The sequence below is a fragment of the Strix uralensis genome, chromosome 5, assembly GCF_047716275.1.
Source record: "Strix uralensis isolate ZFMK-TIS-50842 chromosome 5, bStrUra1, whole genome shotgun sequence".
Classification (NCBI taxonomy): domain Eukaryota; kingdom Metazoa; phylum Chordata; class Aves; order Strigiformes; family Strigidae; genus Strix; species Strix uralensis.
Genome location: NC_133976.1, coordinates 45,554,892 through 45,574,977, shown reverse-complemented (window position 1 = coordinate 45,574,977; position 20,086 = coordinate 45,554,892). Strand labels below are relative to the sequence as shown.

At 38.5% G+C, this 20,086-nt stretch overlaps 1 protein-coding gene across 2 annotated transcripts in view; it reads left to right on the top strand.

Moving 5' to 3' along the window:
- The window catches only part of LIN7A (lin-7 homolog A, crumbs cell polarity complex component), a 50,120-nt gene that overhangs the window by 21,623 nt on the left and 8,411 nt on the right, over positions 1–20,086 (top strand). For both annotated transcript variants that reach the window (XM_074870666.1, XM_074870667.1), the window contains exons 3-4: positions 16,464–16,535; positions 18,892–19,101. In XM_074870666.1, coding sequence (XP_074726767.1) covers positions 16,464–16,535; positions 18,892–19,101 — 282 coding nt within the window. The remainder of the gene's footprint in view (positions 1–16,463; positions 16,536–18,891; positions 19,102–20,086) is intronic.

Below are 20,086 nucleotides of genomic sequence, written 5' to 3'. Positions count from 1 at the left end.
TGGCAACTATTTTGACTGTAACTCTGTTTTTTTCCACCAATCGAGGAGTTGTTGGAAAATTGCAGAAAATAATTTCTTCCATTTAAAAAAAATAAACTAATAAGAAAAGCACAGAATATTTTGATCAGGTTATGTTGTTAGACATCTCCAAGCACTGCAGCAAGGGCTTGGAGGATATCTGAACTAAGTCTTGCTGTTAATTAGGGATGTCCTCTTTGCATGTCCTTCATGTACAATGGAGTTTATAAAAGACTGATAGCTACTTTCTTGAACAGCACAGTTTTTTCTGAGCATATTTGAGCTTGAGATAGCTGAGCCTAGACAGAAATCTCCCTGCAAATGCTCCCTCCATTGTTTATCTTCTCTTATCCTGAGTGCAAGAAGTGAGAGTGTGGCAACTAGCTTTTAATTCCCTCTATTAGCACCTACATAGACTAGAGGAGAAAAGTCGTTGACCTTACAAGAGAAGGAATGACAGTGATTTGGAAGTAATGAGAAAAGTGGGAGTTGTTTGGAACACAAGAGCTTGGCAAACACAGTGAAGCAGACCGTGTGTGAACAGTAGGTAGGAGTAATCGAAATGGGATGAAGAGCAGTGGCAGGCTTTGTATTAGTATGCAAATTCTGGAAGAGGCTGCTTATTACATGTATGCAGAGATTCAGATCTGCAGTGAGGTGTGTTCATTGTGTAATGCAAGATCTGAGCCTAATTTTCTTTCATCAGAAAATCTAGTAAAAGAGATTAAGGCTGACACCTATAGTCCTGTAAACTGCAGTCTAAGAAATTATGGACACTTAACTATCCATTGAGTTTGATTGTTAAAATATGTCCCAGAGAAACTCAGTACTGGGCTGAGTGCAGGTGAAGGAATCAAAGATAAAATGTAATCCACACAATATTGATTGAATGTGATTTGTCCCCTCTACAAGTAGGAATTCTTTAACTACAGAAGCAGGAGGTCACTTTTATGATCAATTAGTATAAGATATTTTATTAGATGACATGCATTCCAATCTAGTGTATAGGAATCTATTAAATGGCTGTAATGAATTGTATTTATGGGAACTTATTTAGTAAATCAACCTGCCAGTTCAAATCCCCATACTAATATCCCATAGAAATTAAATCTTTTTAAAGTGACTGAGTGAATGAAATTTAAATAGAAGTACTTTGGCATTTTTCTAGGATGCTATGTCAGGAAATGGTGATTAATGGTTCTCACTTAGCTAAATATAAGTACCACCAACTGAAATGTTCTGTCTGGCACTAGGCAAGAATACATATTAGCTATGGAAATAATGGAAATAATTGAAGTACGTAATGGCTCAGTATTTCCTTTTCACCTGAAGACCCCCTAGACCAGAAAACAAGTTAACTGTAGTCTGGTCACATTAAAATTGCGTTTTGAAAAAAAAATAAATAAATTGTGTTTTAAAATGACTTGTTTCAAAAGCTCCCTAGGTACATGAAGATTACTTAACTTTCTATAGCCTTGTCACCTGGCAAAAGATTCATCAATCTTGTCCATTATACCATTAAGTCCTTTCCCCTTCCATGTGTTCTTGCTGTTTATTCAAAGCTGTTGCTATGTTATAGTCTTCTGATTTCCAGGGGGTTATGGGAATAGATGAAGGGAAAGGCTGCAAAAGTGAATGCATAACTGAACTACTGAGAAGGTATATTCATGAGCAACATAAAACTAGGCAACCTGAATTGATAAAGTGACTTTAATTGTTGTAAGTCAGTAAAAAGGAAGTTGAGAACTGTAAGATAAGGTGAACTTCTGGTCTGGCAAGAAACCTTAAAGAACTGTAGGCACAGAAGATAGAATAAACAGTTGAGCAAAAGCCAGTTAGTCATCACCAAGAAAATGTGACATGCTTTAGCAGATTATGGGAATTTCATTTACTGTTAACATCTGGTAATCGGTACTGAAACTCCAGGAGAGTAACAATACAGCTTGATAAATCCTTGCATCTCCTGATGAGTGGAAGTTTTCTTTCAGGTTGATTCTCAAGTTTCTATTCCTTTATGTTAAATATGTAAAATTCAGGTGTATCTCACTTTTCTCCCAGCCTTCCTTTGCTACTCCATTTTCCATTCCAAGATTAAATCTAATGTTTTTTTGTGTGGATATTATTTAAAAGAAAATCTGATTGGTAGATAAATATGGTGAAACATTGATCAATACCAAAAGTAATTAGATCAGAAAGTCTTTATAAAAATGTGGTATGGCAACCAGACACACAAAAATAACCACTATTTCATTCTGTTATCTTATGACTCCCACGAAAATACCAGGTCATCACAGAAGAGCCCTTTTGCAGGACTGGGTCACTGACAATCATTTCTTAGAAGGAGGAGCAGTCAACACAAAATACTGTTGTGTGTTTTGTATGAAATTAGTCTGTGGAACAGCATTCTGTCTTTGAAAATAGTTCAGTTTCTACTCTCAGTAGTTTAAAGCTTTTAAACTTACTATAAAAATATCTTGTGGACAGAGTATCCTGAACATTTAGAGACCACTAGTGACTTACAGGCAAAAAAAACGGCAGTGGCAGAACAGTGACCCATTTCTGATGAGGTCTGGATGGCCCCCAGTTACTTTAGAGATGTATTTGATTATGTTCTATAATATTAAAAACATAGTTTCACTATATGCTAGGTAGGATAGTTCAACAAGCCTAGTTGGTATACTGGAATGATTTCCTTTAATGAATAATTTTCATTTTTGTGCCTTAGCGAACTGAACACCTGGAATCGCAGTGCTACTGATAGGCAATGTGTTGTTATCTGGTCATTTCCTCAAGCTACCTACCTGTGCTTTTCGTCATTAACCCTGATATATGTCTTTGCAAATATTAGGGAACCAGAGGAAGGCTGCTGGGTGGTGAAAGCTGTGTCTGGTGATACTATGCTCATTACTTTACTGTGATGCAGTGTGTGACAGGAGGAGGCTGGCTGGAACCCTTAGCTATTTATTCACTGCAGAAGGCCCAGTACAGTGGCATACTCCATTTTAAAGTACTGTACTAAATATAACGATCTGGGTATTAGCTGGAATCAGGCGAAACTTCTCAGTAATTCTTTTATTAAAATTATTCATTTAGGATTTTAATGTAGGGGTCATTTAAAGTCCTGGTTTCATCGTGTTTCAAGAATCTCAAGATTTGATTGTTCAGTTTGCAATTCAGTGCTGTTCCTCCACCTCCCAGACCTAGCCTCTGAAAGTGAGTTCCACTGTTTTCTGCCTGATGAATCCTATTCCCTGTAAAAATAGAGGTTTGCCAGGCCAAACTGTCTTGGTTGGCACTGAGGGCAGCCCCCGAGTTCAAATCCTGCCCTGTGTTACTCTTTCTTATCACTGAGAGCTGAATATTTATTACAGGAGGAGAAATACAATTCCAATCAGTCTCTCGTCTCCACAGAGCAAGCCCAGCTTTTGAAGTTTTTAAATTATAAAATGCAACTTTGGAGAAAAAAAAAATCTATCAAGACTTACTGCTATAATTCATAGCACAGGATTGTGATTAAGACTCAGTAGGAAGCCTGACATCTAAAGTCCTCTACTGTCACATTTACCCATGCAAACAGAGGTGTCAGTCAGGTTTAAGCAAAAGTGGTATGTAGGACTTCCTAATAAGGCAATTAGTAAACAAAAGGCCAATAGGACAACTCATATGAGTAACAGAGCAAGATTTATCAGCTCAGATTTGTAGCTCAGGTCATAAAAGCAGTATGGTTATATTAGCACGATGCCCCATTAGACTGACTGGGAAGCAAAGTTCTCCTTAGGCTAATGTGATACCTTGTTATGCCTTGCTCTGGTATTCCAAATAGCTTATTCACAATTACAGCACCATTAATTTAGCAGTAGCACTCATGCAGTAGCAAATACGGAACTGTGCAAATTGACCAAATTAATTCAGATTTTCACATGCTTATGCATGGATTGATTTGTAACTTTTCATTAAAATTTGCATTCCTGGATGCTAATTGTAAAGTTTCAGCATTTTATCTTTTTTTAGATACTGGGATGTATTATTATGTCAGCTGAACCAGTCCAGCTTACCTGAATTCTGGGGCTGAGTAACATTTGCAAGAATCTTTTGCTGTACGTTTCTGTCCCTTTTCCATTACCATTGTCCCAGCAATGAAAAGCCATATAAAATAACGATTAAAATTTCCACTAAATGAGTACCTCCATCACTATTTGAAAAGGACATTACTTAGTTTCCTTCAGAGATGCTGGTATGTCAAAGTAGTAATGTTTTCATGTTTTACAGAGTTTTGCATTCCCTCTCCTGGTTACAAGTACTGTATCTATAATGATGAGTTGAGAGAAGGATTTGTAATGCATGTAAATCAGGGCAGAAAAAAAATCAAATTTCAAAAGATGGGCTTCCTGCTTTTTGTCTTGCCACCATGCGGTGTTAGGCATTGAGAAAGTTCAGCAGAAAAGCTTAAGTTAGCAGTAAACACAGAAAATATTTTTTTTACAAAATTATACTAGTGTGTTAAAATATGTGCTATATTTTAGGGTGAATGTAGCCAGAAATTACGCAAATTTTGAAAAACAATGGAGCTTCATTTACCACTTTACCATAAGTGATTGAAGCATTACTCTGTTGCTTGCAAGCCCTGGATGGCATGAATGAGAACTTTTGGAATGATTACCTTGTCACTCAGCAGATGGCCTTCATTAATGGCAATTATATGAATTTACCAAGCTGCCCAAGCATTATCTGAGAGAAGGCATTATTAAGTCTGTGCAATTACTAAGTTCCTACGACTTCCATGACTTCACTGCAGGATATTTAAAACAGCTGCTGTTGTCACTTTTTTTAGCTGCCTAGAGCTAAATACATCGATTTCACAGATGTAGTACCCCACAATCTGGGGCCAAACTATATCACTTGTCTTTAATCAGTGCTTTCTCCCATTGGTTTTGATTAAAGATCAATTTTCAGAGTTGACTGATGTAGCCATGTATCTACACACATATATCTACGCACATTTGTGCTCTGCTTGTGTAGTTGTGCCTTTCACAAAAGATAAATATTTTAGTGCTACAAGAGTCCTGCAATGTATAGAATCAAAGCAATGACTCATTCATGTTACAGTTTATTCGGATAGCTATACCATATTTACTAAAACTCTCTGATGAGTGGTGCTCAGGTGATGTGCTTAGTTCTGCACACAGGTGCAGCTGCATGCGCTGCAGAAAGTGACTCCAGTGGAACATTGGTTGTGCATGTCAGCATCTTCCTTGTTTTCCTCACATTATCATTTTAGTTTATTGTTGCACTATCATATTTGATTACATAAAACTCTTAAGAATAAACAGAATAGCCTCTGCTGCAGTTCATCTCAAGCCTGCTTCTTCCTCTTGAGAGAAATCAGCCGCAAGGTGAACTACTGAGGAATATTTATGCTGACAGGTTGTTGGAAGCCACTGCACCAGTTTCTGCCTTGGTCAAGCCTCAGTATCCCCCTGCTTCTGCTTAACTGATGTCACTGATGAGACTCAAGAAATGCTGCTCAATCTCCATTTTTTAATTGTGCCTTCAGAAAAAAAAGGAAATTGTAAAACTGTTTTAAAACTCCCATTTTAGCTACATTTTTTGTTGGTATTTAAATCAAGAAACATCAGCAGTTTCCTTTCTTCTCCCTACCTTCTCACCTTGATAGGAACACTGGAGATGAACTTGCATGATGGGCTCAGGTTATGTCAAGTTTCATCCAGGTGCTGATTTTGGCAAGGTTTAGCCAAATCTGCTAATGTTTGGAGTATGGCTGTTGTATAGGGCAGCCCCAACAGGCTATACAGACTTACTAATAAAGTGGAGGAAATTAATGTTTATTAATGCTTGTCATACTTTTGAACTCAAAAGTAAATGGCAGTGAGGTCTAAGAGAGAGAGTTTTAAATTGTAAGTTATGAATTCCAAGTGGTCTTATGGGAATTAACTAATCACATGTAGCTATTTCTTTTGATCCCAGTATATTGCAGTTGAAGCAGCAAAAGACACACTTAGGACAGTATTTTGCTAAGGTTTAGAGACTGCAAATCATACAATTTCTGAGACACCTACAACTGTCCTCGATGCTAGATCATAGTTGCCATTGACTTAGAGCAGAGTACAGAACAGTGTGTAAGGGACGTGAAATAAACTAAATGACACAGTCATATTTTTATTGTTGCTCATATGGGTAATGTTTATTTGCAAATAAAAGTCTATTTTTCATTATTCTTAAGGAGGTGCCAAGCAACTTCCTATTGACTTTACAGTGTCAGAGTGATGTTTACCAACAGAATCGACATTGGAGGGAAAAAGAGGGGGGGCACAGAGGTCTTGTGTGTCCTAACAGCAACACCAGGAGTATTTGAACTGACTCATCCAATATGTGCAGAGGATGTGACAGTATGCATTTCCTGGTACATCTGCTATGTTCTTCTGCTCGCGCAGAAGGGAGGAGAGAGATTCTGGCCCCAGCCTGTAACCCCTGTTGGGTTGTTTCTTGGACAGGCACAGCCTCATATGGCAAGAACTCAGGGACCAAAACTTAATTCAGCTTTCAGACAGCAACACACATACTGTCAGAGCAGAGTGAGCACCGCCGTTATCCACACAAAAAATGAAAAAATGCTGGAGCAAGTAATATTTTGGCATTTTAACTGGACCCTCCATAAAGTATTCCACCCTAAATTAAAATATTATACCCTTGCAGTGATTATACTTCATTCATTTTTAACATTTCAGGCCTGTGCATTTTTTTTTCGTACTGCCTAAGGACAGCTTAATAATGCATCAAGATTTGGATTGTTTTTTTCACTTTGGTAAAACTGACCTAGTTTCCTCCATAACCCCCGTCCCCAAAGAAGGAAACTTTTAAATGAGATATCTTCTATGAAAATGTAAAAGCCAACATTCATAATATTTCTTCCACATGTGAAATTAAAACTGTTTTATCTCCTCAGGTTGTTAAACAAGACTGAGTTTCATTTACAGGTTTGAGATTTTTAGTGGGTTAGAATCCCTACTGCATGTGGCAACATCCATGCAGTGTTACTTCATGGAAAGGGATTGATATGACAATTGTGAAAATGATACAGATGTTCAGTTTTGAAAATAGACACCAACAGTTTTCCCAATGCAAACATGTAACTGCTCACATGCTAGTCAAAGCTTCTTATGTAAAAATATTCAGAATGCCAGCAACCTTGAATGACCACATTCTGTCAGATATAAATAGCTCATTAATACAGACTGGTTGTCACAAAGCAGCTTTTTCTACTAGTTGTCCAAATTCAGTAGCTGTAGGAAATAACTTATGTAATACAGACTTTTTGGTACTTCCAGTAAACCCAATAAAGTATCACATGCTTCCCCTCAAAGGTACTTTTCAACCATTTCAACCTCACCATACTCACAGGCATCCACTGACTTGTCCTTTTGACACTGACAAGAGAAGACCTTTTGTCAGCTTGCTCTCAGAGACAGAATGAAGATGATGTACAGTATTCAGGGCAGATGTTGTAGTAGGAGTCTACTATAGGCCACCCAACGAGGACAGGGAGGTGGATGAAATATTCTATAGGCACTTAGAAGAAATCTCACAATCACTTGGCCTTGTTCTTGTGGGAGACTTCAACTTCCCAGACATCTGCTGGAAATACAACACAGCAGAGCGGGACCAGTCCCGGAGATTCCTGGAATGTGTGGAAGATAACTTCCTGACCCAGCTGATGGAGCAGCTCATCCTGAGTCCCATCATACAACACATGCGGGACAACCAGATGATGAGGCCCAGTCAGCATGGGTTTATGAAAGGCAGGTCCTGCTTGACAAACCTGATCTCCTTCTACAACAGGGCGACCCGCTTATTGGATGAGGGAAAGGCTGTGGATGTTGTCTACCTTGACTTCAGTAAGGCCTTTGACACCGTTTCCCACAGCATTCTCCTGGCAAAACTGGCTGCTCGTGGCTTGGATGGGCACACGCTTTGCTGGGTAAAAAACTGGCTGGATGGCCGGGCCCAAAGAGTTGTGGTGAATGGAGTTAAATCCACTTGGCGGCCAGTCATGAGTGGTGTCCCCCAGGGCTCGGTTTTGGGTCCACTCCTGTTTAACATCTTTATTGATGATCTAGACGAGGGGATCAAGTGCACCCTCAGTAACTTTGCAGATGACACCAAGCTGGGTGGGAGTGTTGATCTGCTCAAGGGTAGGGAGGCTCTGCAGAGAGATCTGGACAGGCTGGAGCGATGGGCTCAGGCCAACGGTATGAGGTTCAATAAGGCCAAATGCCGGGTGCTGCACTTCAGCCACAACAACCCCCAGCAGTGCTACAGGCTTGGGGAGGAGTGGCTGGAGAGCTGCCAGTCAGAGAGGGACCTGGGGGTGTTGATTGACAGCCTGCTGAACATGAGCCAGCAGTGTGCCCAGGTGGCCAAGAAGGCCAATGGCATCCTGGCTTGCATCAGAAATAGCGTGGCCAGCAGGGACAGGGAAGTGATCTTACCCCTGTACTCGGCACTGGTGAGGCCGCACCTCGATGACTGTGTTCAGTTTTGGGCCCCTCACTACAAAAAGGACATTGAATTACTCGAGCGTGTCCAGAGAAGGGCAACGAAGCTGGTGAAGGGTCTGGAGCACAGGTCATACGAGGAGCGGCTGAGGGAACTGGGGTTGTTTAGTGTGGAGAAGAGGAGGCTGAGGGGAGACCTCATCGCCCTCTACAACTACCTGAAAGGAGGTTGCAGAGAGCTGGGGATGAGTCTCTTTAACGAAGTAGCAAGCGATAGGACAAGAGGTAATGGCCTCAAGTTGCGCCAGAGAAGGTTTAGACTGGATATTGGGAAGTATTTCTAATTAGGTTAATGGTTGGACTAGGTGATCTTCAAGTTCTTTTCCAACCTAGATGATTCTGTGTTGGGTTTGCGGGTTTTTTTGTAGAAAAGCAAATGCTGTTTGAAATCTCAACAAAGCTATCATAAAGGGCATACATATCAAAATGAGACAAAGACCTGCAGATACTTCCAGTAGAGAAGAAGGAAAAATTACCAAAAGAAATGAAAAAGACCAAATTACATCCAACAGTTGTAACTTGAAATTGGGCGTATTTAGATTATAAATAATCCATTTTTAATGGAAATGCTGTTAACCAGTTGACCAATTTTCTAAACAAGCTGGAGGCTTGAAATTCACAGACCTTTCTAAAGAGTCTGTAGTTCAAGCAAAAATTATGATTGCTGCAAAAATTACCAGATGAGGTTCCATGTTTTATGGTGTACAAGAGGTTAAGGGTGACCAGAGTAGCTCCTGATCATTGCCATATTTAAAACGTCCTTGCCCACTGATGTGGTAGAAGTATGATCTGAATTGAGTGCTGATGTACAGCTCTGGGGTAGTCTATCCAGGCATTTGAACCAATGCATCTTCCTCCACAGACATAAATGTATTGGATTAAGAATGGTAAATAGAGGGAGGAGTTTGTGGGGAAGGAAAAAATGCCAGACAGTATGTGAAGAGGTAAAAACAAATGATGAAAACAAACTAGAGGGGGTAAAAAAGACACAGTTGGTTTGTGCTGCAGGTGGAAGTTTGCCCTTAGAAACAAGGCAGTCACAGGCACCGCAGTGGAGGTCAGCAGCTCTCCAGTGCACCTTTTCACTGTAACTTCTCCCTGTCAGAAGAGCAGGCATCCTTTTGCCCCAAGGACTGGACCATGCACACCAAATGAGATGATATATGGGTCTCACCTCTTAGGTCAGAAGAAGGCTGAAGGTATGAGAATCAGCTGCAGACTTTGGGAAGAGGGGAGGAGAGAGGCCAGCAGTTATGTTGACTAAAGCACATACACACAGACATGAGCTCTTCTCACCATGGTAAAAGACATTGAACTATTCTTTCCCACTTGACGTCTTAGAAGGGAGAAATATTTGCTTCATCCTTTCCAACATATGAAGGCAACTAGGAAGATGGATTCAGCGTAGTTGATGGCAGAAGCATCGTACTGAGGTGTAAGTAAATAATAATTTCTCTTTTATAGCTTAACCTCAGTTCTGCAAGGATGCACACATGTATACTGTTCAACTGACATAAGTGCAATGAAACAAATTATGTCATCCTTGCACTGGTTATTCTCACGCTAACTCTCCCTCTTTGTACTGTCTGTCAGGCTCCTGTCTTCTTCTCTTCCTTGAAAGACTTCTTCCAAAAATAGACACAGTTCTCCTCTACACTGAAGCAATAAAAAGTATGGCAGACAAGCTAAATAAACTAAACCCAGATGATGCCAATATATGTGTTAAACGTCATTATCAGTCTCTTTGGAGGCTGCTTCTTCATTCCACCCTTTAACTGCTTAGCTATGGCACTTACTTAGGTTGTGACTTGTTGAAGGAAGACTTTTATGTCTTTCTGTATATTATCATACTGCAGGCACTGTGGAAACACAACTGATTACTACTTCTTACATATGTTGTCTCATATGCTAAGAAACCCCCAATATTTTCAAAAAGGTTACTTCCTCACCTATAAATCTCAGAAAAGTGTATCTGGGCCTGCTGCTTCACAGGTCTGAGTTGCAATGTACTCTCTCTTGGGTTTTGTTTGTGGGTTTCTTCTGGACCACTTGTTCATTGTTGTAAAATGATTTGTCTCACACCTCTTCCCTTCTGATGTTTAGACTAACTTGTCCTAACATCTGTTGAGCATCATTATTGTAGGTACAGTTGCACTTAGAAATACATAATATTTCATCAGGGGAGGAAGCACTGAATACCTCTTACAGAAGTTAATGGAACAAAATCTGTTTAATTTAATTGTAACTTCTAGAATTCGGCAGAAAAGATGCTGTATCATTCAGGTTGTAAACAGAATTCTGCTTCTAGCTGCCTTTATAAAACAGGCTGCTAAGTGCACTGCTATTCCTGGACCTTCTCCTAAAGCTTCACATTGACTTAAATAGGCCAGCCCAGTACGTGTTGCTTTGTTATGAGTCCATATGGAGTAATTTTTGTTAAGAAGCTAGCTCCTAAGTACCTGTAAGGCCATCCCCCTTCCCATGCTTCAGTAATGCTAAACCAGCTGCTTTGCCTCCCAGCTGAATGCGTGGGGGTGAGGACCATCGTCATAACAATTATACCTGCTGCATCTGACTCACTACAGCTCCTGCTGGGAGAAGTAATAAAATGTACATTTCTCTGTGCCAGCAAGAGCTGCCACAGTACAAGGAGGATCCACTTCCAAGTTCAGATATTCTAGTTGCAATTTTCCTCCCTCACTCTTTTTGTATTTTTTGAGTACTGTGGGACAATAACTTTAGGTTATGGTGTCTGAGGAGACTACCTGCAGAAGCTGAAAAAGTCTGAGATCTATATTTCTGCTTTCAGGAGTATTTCTTAATGGGAGTGTTGTATTCTCTGCACCACAGGAAGGAGAAAACAAAGCCAAGTACATCTAGCTCCACAGCACAAATGAGAGCTGTGTGAACAAACCACTGTCTGCAGCACACTTTTACCCGATGAACATTCAGCATACAAACACTGACAATCTTGGTAGAAATTGCTGTGGGGGAAAATTATCTGAAATATTACCATTTACCTTACAGCTGCAGCTTTGTGTCTTGAAACATTGACATTTCACCTGTAATTCAATCTCTATTATTAATGAATTGTGGAAATGCTTTTCACTAACACCAGACCATCAGACTGTGTATGGAGTCTGTCAGCAAGTAATATTACTATACACCCATGTACTCTTTTAGACACTCTAAAAAAAAAATAGCTGAACATACAAAAATAGATATGCAGCTCTTTTTCAAATTAGTAGCATATATTAACTGTCTAGGTACTGTCCTGGGCAACCGGCTCTAGGTGGCCCTGCTTAAGCAAGGGGTTTGGATGAAATGACCTCCAGAGGTCCCTTCCAACCTCAACAAGTCTGTGATTCTGTGATATGTTAATTGTCTTTCTTCAACTCATTCCTATTACACAATGATATCTTTCAAAAAGATTCATCTGCCATGGTGAACAAAGATCACTGTTTAAAATACTTCTTTAGTAAATATCCTAAAAGAGCTTTACAAATACTTATAATTAAATTCTGCACCTTCATCTTCTTCTGTACTGAGTGATACTTTGTCCAAATAAGAAAATCTACAGAAGGTCTGATAAGGACATCTTAGGGATGACATTGTTAGATTCAGGAGAATCGCTATATGTTAAAAATGTAATCAGATGTACAGATAATAGTAGGCACTGAAAGGAAAGATTTTACAAAACATTTCAATTACTTGTCATGTACAGTGGATTGAACAAGAAGCTATATTCCAATCCGTGGGGATTTAAATGCCATCTTATTTAGTTTGAGAACAAAGAGATTTTCAGTTTATCTGTTCTGTGTACACAGAAGACGCAGCAGAATGGATTCGTTGTGCACAAATCATGGTTAAGGTGGTGCTGAGAACAGCATAGATAAAGGGGTTAGTGTGGCTACAGGCAAACAACAGTTATTTATGGACTTCAGTGTGCTTTTTGTACATTACCAGAACGAGCAATTATTAGATCTGAACCCTACAAAGAGTTTAAGGAGCTTGGTGGAACAGGTACAGTTAATTTGTGTTTGGTTGTTAAACTGACTTAATAGCAAGAAAATTATGTATGTTCATGTTTTATTATTCTTAAACTCAAATTACATTAAACATTATGTAACAGTCAAACTGGAAAATTAGATTTACAATGCCCCAAGCAGATATTCAAGACTGGTCACATCTGTTGCTTATAGAGAGTGAGATTTGACATACAAGACTTCTTTTCCTAAGAACTGTGCTATACATACTATGATCACTGATAACTCTTTGCAGAACACCATTTTAAATGTTATCATTGAGAATTTACAAATAAACCCAAGGATTATGTGGCATTATTGATCATATTTTTCACAAGTTTTTGGGTCAGTTGATCTTTTTTAACATATTAGTTTAATCACACACTAGTGAATTTGTTCTTTCACTAGTAGTAGTTACCAGCATAGTATTGGATATGATGAAGTCTACCAGCTAGATACTGGTAGGATGCAGACAATATGAAGTTATATGACACCAGACCTAGCAAATAATCACATGAATGTGTCATTATCAGCTCACCTTTGTGATATCCTACCTTAGTAATTAATATTTCAAAGAACTTCTTAGTAACTGTTCTATATCTGAAATATTGTGACCTGTTTTCAAAAACAATTTAATGCCATAATAGTTCAACAATCAAATACATGCTTTTAGACATTATAGCCAGCCACAGCATTTATGGCTGTGCAAGCAAAAACGATATGTACAATCTGCTCTCATGCTTTAAGATGAAGGGGAACCTGCAGATAGCAAGAAGATACATCATTATCAGTGGTTCAATACAGGCTGGGTTTTGAAGTAACAAGTATTTAATGATTTATTACCGCAGTTACACAGTATTCTTATATAATGTAGTAGTTGTTCTTATATAAGAATATGTCCTACAACATAATGCAATAAACATTGAACTGATCTGTGCAGGATAATGCTGAGTATGTAGACTCAACCTATTTTTTCCAGAGATCCTTTAGAGGCTATAAAAGAGCTTTCTTCTTCTATATTTTTAAAATTAAGGGCAAAATCCTGGCCTCTACTGAGGTCAATGTCAATTTTACCAATGGAAGCAAGATTTCATTTCAAATGGAGAAAGCAAGAAACTTTTCAGCATCCTCCCTGTTGCTGATTAAGGATACCAATTAAACTCGGACACCAGAGTGAAAAGAGTAGGCGTATTTTACTGTAAATAACTAAATAATATAACAGAGTAATACAGAAAACATGCAGTAAGAAAAAGCAGAATAGTGCACTTAAAGCAACAAACAGGAAAATACAGGGTAATGCATCAAATCATTACTACAAGAGAGAGAGAATAGTGGTTAAGAAAGATACATCACCACTTGCATACGTTACCATCATCCAGATCCGCAGTCGCTGGGGAGCCCCGGTTACAGCGAGGATTTGGAGAGCCTGTCCCGGCAAGTGGGAAATCCTACGCGGTGCGTCCACCCGTAGGTGAGGCTTCCAAAGTCGCTGCAAACGGGCGCAGCCTTATATACCAGAGATCGACAAGCCAGAATAGCTGGCACCTTTGTTTTGAGCAGAAAATTTCTGGTTTCATTCTCCTGTTGGATTCCACCCAAAGCCTGGCCAGGGCTCGGGGGGGGAACCAAGGGAGTTTCTAACAAGGCCAAATACTTGGGTTCTCAGCCTTGAACAAGGCTGGGAAAGTAAAGTTGGATACATTCTCTCCTCAGTACTGATTATATTTTGTCTAAGCTGCATCTTTCGCTAGCGAGTTTACATATTTTATTAATGACTACATACTAAGTTAGCAGCTTCGGCTCGGGGCCTGTTGTTCAGGTTGCAGTATTTCAATGCTTTAGCACTTTTTACATCAGCATAAGTGGGTTGTTATAATTTAGTACAATACCTACTAGCACAATGGTTATCAGTTATAAAATATACAGGATTCATCTGTAGGGCAACTCTGGCTTGGGCCTGTTGTCCAAGCCTTAGCACTTCACTCCCCTAGTCTCAGTTTTCTTCACCATCCCAAGTTTTTCTGAGTTAAGTCCTAGAATGACTTATGTGCTGACAGTAGTCAAGACAAACAGTCTTTTTGCTGTACTTTGAAAGTGTTTAGGATATTTTAGATCTCTAAAATGGATTGCATTTGTTATCTCCTTTCCTTTTTTGCCTTTCCCTTGTGTATGATATCCCTCAAAAAAGGTTTGGGGATCAGTCATGCCAAACATTTTACTACTCAAGAGTGTTTGATTACCACTATGTCTGTCCAATGAGATCAGAAATGAGCCACAGATCTTAATTCCATTTAGATGTTTGTAGCAATATGTTCATCAGTATGTAAGTTTTATAATAACAGGCTCAGTGAGGAGAGATACAGCATTATGATACTGCGTAACAACTCATCAGGACAGGGGGATGGGGAAGTTTTATCTATCAGTGGGACAAGCCATTGTTTATAGAATCACAGAATCATACAATCATTTAGGTTGGAAGAGACCTTTAAGATCATCAAGTCCAACCACAAACCGAACACTGCCAATTCCACCACTAAACCATGTCCCTAAGCACCACGTCTACACATCTTTCAAATACCTCCAGGGATAGGTCAGCTAAGTACAGGTTCTGACACCCTCTCTGCCAAAGCAACATTTACATTACCAAAGAGAGAAGTTTTGGCACTCCTGTTAAAGTATCACCAAATCAGTGAAAAGTAAATATATTTTGGAAAGTATGGTTGAATCTACACTCCTCAAGGACCCTAAGAGAGAGATTGCTGTAAAAGCTAACATACTTTACCAGCAAAGGTTCTCTCTGAGGAATGCAGCCTGAGACATAAAGGTCATGAAAAGACAAAATTCCTGATGAAGTAGGTCAAGAAAATGCCCAGAGTAAATCAGTGGCATATAGGAACATTTTTTTAGGTTTGTTGGTTTCATAATAAAATTAAATAAAATGTTTTGTTTGTTTGCATTCACCTTTTTTTTCAAAAACATTTCCATACATTGTATATAAATATTTTTATTTTTTAAGTTTGCTTTCAAAATAAGTGGCTAGTATCAAGGCATTTTTTGATATTTTTCGTCTTAAGAGTGTGACAAATCTAAAGAACAAAGACAGTGTGTAAGAGCCTTTTCCTTTCTCCTTACTGAAGATGTTTAAAAGGGAGAGTTAAGGACCAGAGAAGGTGAGCCGAGAGTGTATAACAGATAACAACAACAGACAGAAAGTTGTACATATTGGCAATGTTGATTTTATACCATTTATGTGAATTTACAATTCCTTTATAAAGGATAATCTTACCCATTGTCCATGTCTGACCTACCAGACTGCCAACGCTTTTCACTATTCCTAGCTATGGTTGAAGGAAACCAGTACTGTGACCTTTCTCCAAAATTTAATTTTCACTTCCATTCTTCAACATCTTTATGCTGAGCAACTTACATATTTTTTTTTAACGTCAGCCTCCTAAATCTTTAGTTCATAAGAAAGTTCAGAGAACAAGCCATTTTTGGAGGCTAAGACACCACTCAAATCAGTTCAGATCATTTGCATTCAAATCAGTTGCCTGGGGACCCAATTTTTGGTAACGTAGAACATAAGTGTCCTGATTTTGGGAAATGTGCTGGAGATGGGAAGGGAATTGTGTCAGAAGATGTACAGTTAAGTTTGCAAAGAGAAACACTGATGTTTTCCATAAACCTAAGCACACAAGTTTAGCAGACACTTTACTATGTGATTGCATGAATACAGCATTAAGGAAACATAGTCTTAGGAGGGAAAGGGACTGTCCTGTCTGGGTTAATATAAAATCCTTGTTTTGCTTATATAATTAATTTCATTTTATTTTCATGAACATTTTAGGTGTATCAATACATGCATGAAACCATAACTGTTAATGGCTGCCCCGAATTCCGAGCCAGGGCCACTGCAAAGGTAGGATACGTGCAACTGTTGAAATACGTGTTACCAAAGTGACCTAGTAATTGACTGTGCGCGTGTGTGTTTCAGGTATTCGTGTGTACACTGTAAGAAAATTTAGACATCAGTGGCAGCCCAGAGTCTAGAACCAGTGCTACTTCCCAGGTAACAATCATAATGGAAAATTTCAACCTTTATGCTGCTTCTGTAGCTTAAGAAAAGAGAATGATTTTATGAAATTTGATGCTTTTTGAAAAGTTGCTTTGCAAAAGCAAATCTACTGGTTCATTCTGTAGAAGTCTGCCTGCAACAACCACTATTTTAATGGACTATTTTCCCATACGGCTCATCCAGAGAGGACACAATGATTTGGGAGATAGAAACTAAACAGTCAAAATTCCACTTTTAATTAATGGGAACTGTAGGTACTGAGCAGGTGGTAAGGATGAACAGTGACAAAAATGGCCTGATCAAGAGACTCCACAGCCAAATGCAAGACCATATTTTCTGATGCATTACCTGTTTTAATATATTGTCTCTTTATCCATGTGGACCTGCCTTTCTCATATCCTTAGACCTGACAGCTGCATTACTGCTACTACCAAAATGATAATTTTCTAAGGGAATTCACACAACCATGAAAGAACCCATTCTATGTGCCAGTATGAAATATGCTCTGTCTTTTCATAATATGCACAAAGGTAGATGCTTCCAAACAGGGAGATCCGCCATGGCTTTCTTTTTCCCATTATCATTTTGTACTCAACACTGCCTTCTAGGTGGTATAGCAGGTAGTGTGCAAAAACAGGTAAATCTGCAAAATCCATAAATCTTTTTTAGAGATATTTATTTATGGTCCCACTCCTGTGAAGTTAGTGACAAAACTCTCTGAAATTGTAATGGATCTAAGATCTTACCATTGTGTATTTATGTTAAGAGATTTTAATTTAAAGTAGTATCAGAAGATGAAGGTTGGAAATGTGTTACAACATTATTTCTAGAGTATTTTAGAGAAGCAAGCTGTACAGTAACCAGCAAGTAACCTAATATACACTAAATTGCAGTGTATTTTCCATACTAAATAGAATGTTCTGTTCTGTAGGCTGTTCTGATTTTAACCTTCTTCTAATTGAAAGTTAATGGACGATGTAAATTTGTAGTCTATGGTTCTATATAGAGAAATGTGTATATGAAATCCTGATTTGTCTACACTGCAGGTAAACATAGAAATTATTGCTATGTTGTATAGTAAATGGGGAGAAATCCAATTAGTGTTTGCCATTCTCATTTCTTATTCATATAGAACAGCAGGGTTCCAGAGCAATGTTTCAATATCGCAATATTTCCTGGTTATTTCTGGGCTGTCTGCATTGCATTCTCCTAGTGCATTCATGTCTGACATAAAACGTATGCATGATGACAAGGTCTGCATGTGCAAAAACATGTAACTGAGAATGATCCATTATGTCACATCATTCACTAGCTTCTATAAAGCATAAGCATTACTAGGATGCTCAAAAAACATTAGTGTAGTGCAGAATTGTTTGAGCAGTTGGGACTACAAACACACATTGAAAAGGATAAAAGATTTTCTTAATGTTTGTAGGAAAATATTTGTACTGAAGAATGAAGTATAAGGTGTAGTATTTTTCTGGATGCAAGCTTTACAGTTTGTTATGTTGGATTATTTTTTTTTGCTAGAGTAAGATTAACAATCTAGGATTTTTCTAATTGATTTATAAATCCATTGTTTTAAGATTTAATTTTTCAATAAAAGTTTTTATCCAATTATATTATAAAAAATCTCATATTCCTGTTTCAGGAGTTATTTAGTTTGCTAGATTTCATAAAGATTGTGAATTAAACTTTTAAAAATAAGACTATCTTTTTGGGATTTTTTTCTGTACCCAAAGAATAAAATAAATAATTCTATACCTCTGAAATCAGAGCAGAGACTTAACAATTCAGTTCATCCACTTTATTTGAACTAAGAGCACAGTAGAGATCACATTATCTTATCCCACAATAATGAATTTTGTCCCTGTGAAAAGGCAAAGAAGAAATGCGCTAGTGATCATAAGTGTTCACCACCATGTAGTCAGGCTTCCCAGTGCCTACTTCTGGCTCTGCTGCTAACTTTCTGTGTTATCTTTGACAAGTCTCCTAAACTCTCTACTCCTCTGCTTATTCCTTTATTTCAAAAGCATTGGCATGGAAGTTAATATTTTTAAAATGCTTTCAGATAATCAGAAAAAGTCAGAGTAAGATACTGAAATGTTTTCACAGGAATTAATTCTTCCTGCAAATGAACAACTGAGTGCTTATCAGTGTTCTCCCTACATAGCCAAATCACTCGGTTTTTTTCTTCCAGGCAACAGTTGCTGCGTTTGCTGCAAGCGAAGGCCATTCACACCCGCGAGTGGTGGAGCTGCCAAAGACTGATGAAGGCCTGGGCTTTAATGTCATGGGAGGAAAGGAACAAAATTCACCTATTTATATTTCTCGCATCATTCCTGGAGGAGTGGCAGAAAGGCATGGAGGTCTCAAACGAGGGGACCAGCTGCTTTCAGTTAATGGAGTGGTATGTGGAAATTTGATAGAGCTTTCATTTTCATCCGGATTTTCATTTTTCTCAGCTGTTCTAATACCGTGATTTAAAATGCAGCCACATGAAACAAAAGAATTAGCTCTGTGAGAGACCTTCAGTGTGCATTTGTGGTGCAGTGAGGCACAACTTTGTGCCACTACCAATTCTGTTGTAATGGAGGGTGCTTCATTTCACCACATGCTTAATTTGCAAGGAAGCTATGTCTTTCTTAATTGATAATTCTGCAAATTCCTTTTGCAATACAAGCATAATAATAGACTATGTCATTCTCGTACTTCACAGCCTCTGAGGCACACAGCCCTTTCCAAGAACAGTGATGCCTCAGTGACACTTGTGTAGTCTTGTGACCTTCAGAGACTCTGAACACAAAATCAAAAGAAATTTGGCAAGCACATTTGGTGCTGATTTGCAATGGAAGGTGCATTCCAGATTTCTTTCAGTGGCATTCATCCAGCTATGATATCTTTGTCAAAGAAATCAGCTGTACAAATGTACACATACAGGGAGCATGTATTCTCAGTAAAAAGGTACATTTTTTACATAGTCATTTTTCATGCAAGTCAATACTTAAGGGTGGATTGTTCTGCAGTAGTTTCACTGTGAATGTCAATATATGGGGGTAAAAATAAAAGAGCTATTGGAATAGAGAGGAAAATTAAGGCTCCAACTACATGATACGGATCAAATTCTGCCATTCATTTTGCTTTTTGTTCCCTTTTGCAAGGGAATGTGAAGTACTGAAAAGGTAAGCACACTCATTCATATAATCCTACACTTCTCTTAATGAAAACATAATCCTTTCTCATGCAAAACCTCCATCTAAACCTCATATTTAAATGCACCAAAGGCACGTAGGAGTCAGTCATAATGTAGAATCCAGTCATAAGACTTTCCAACTTAAATTTCTTCTTTGTTGCAAGCCCATAAAGAATGAAAAAGTGCTATTTTCTACATGCTT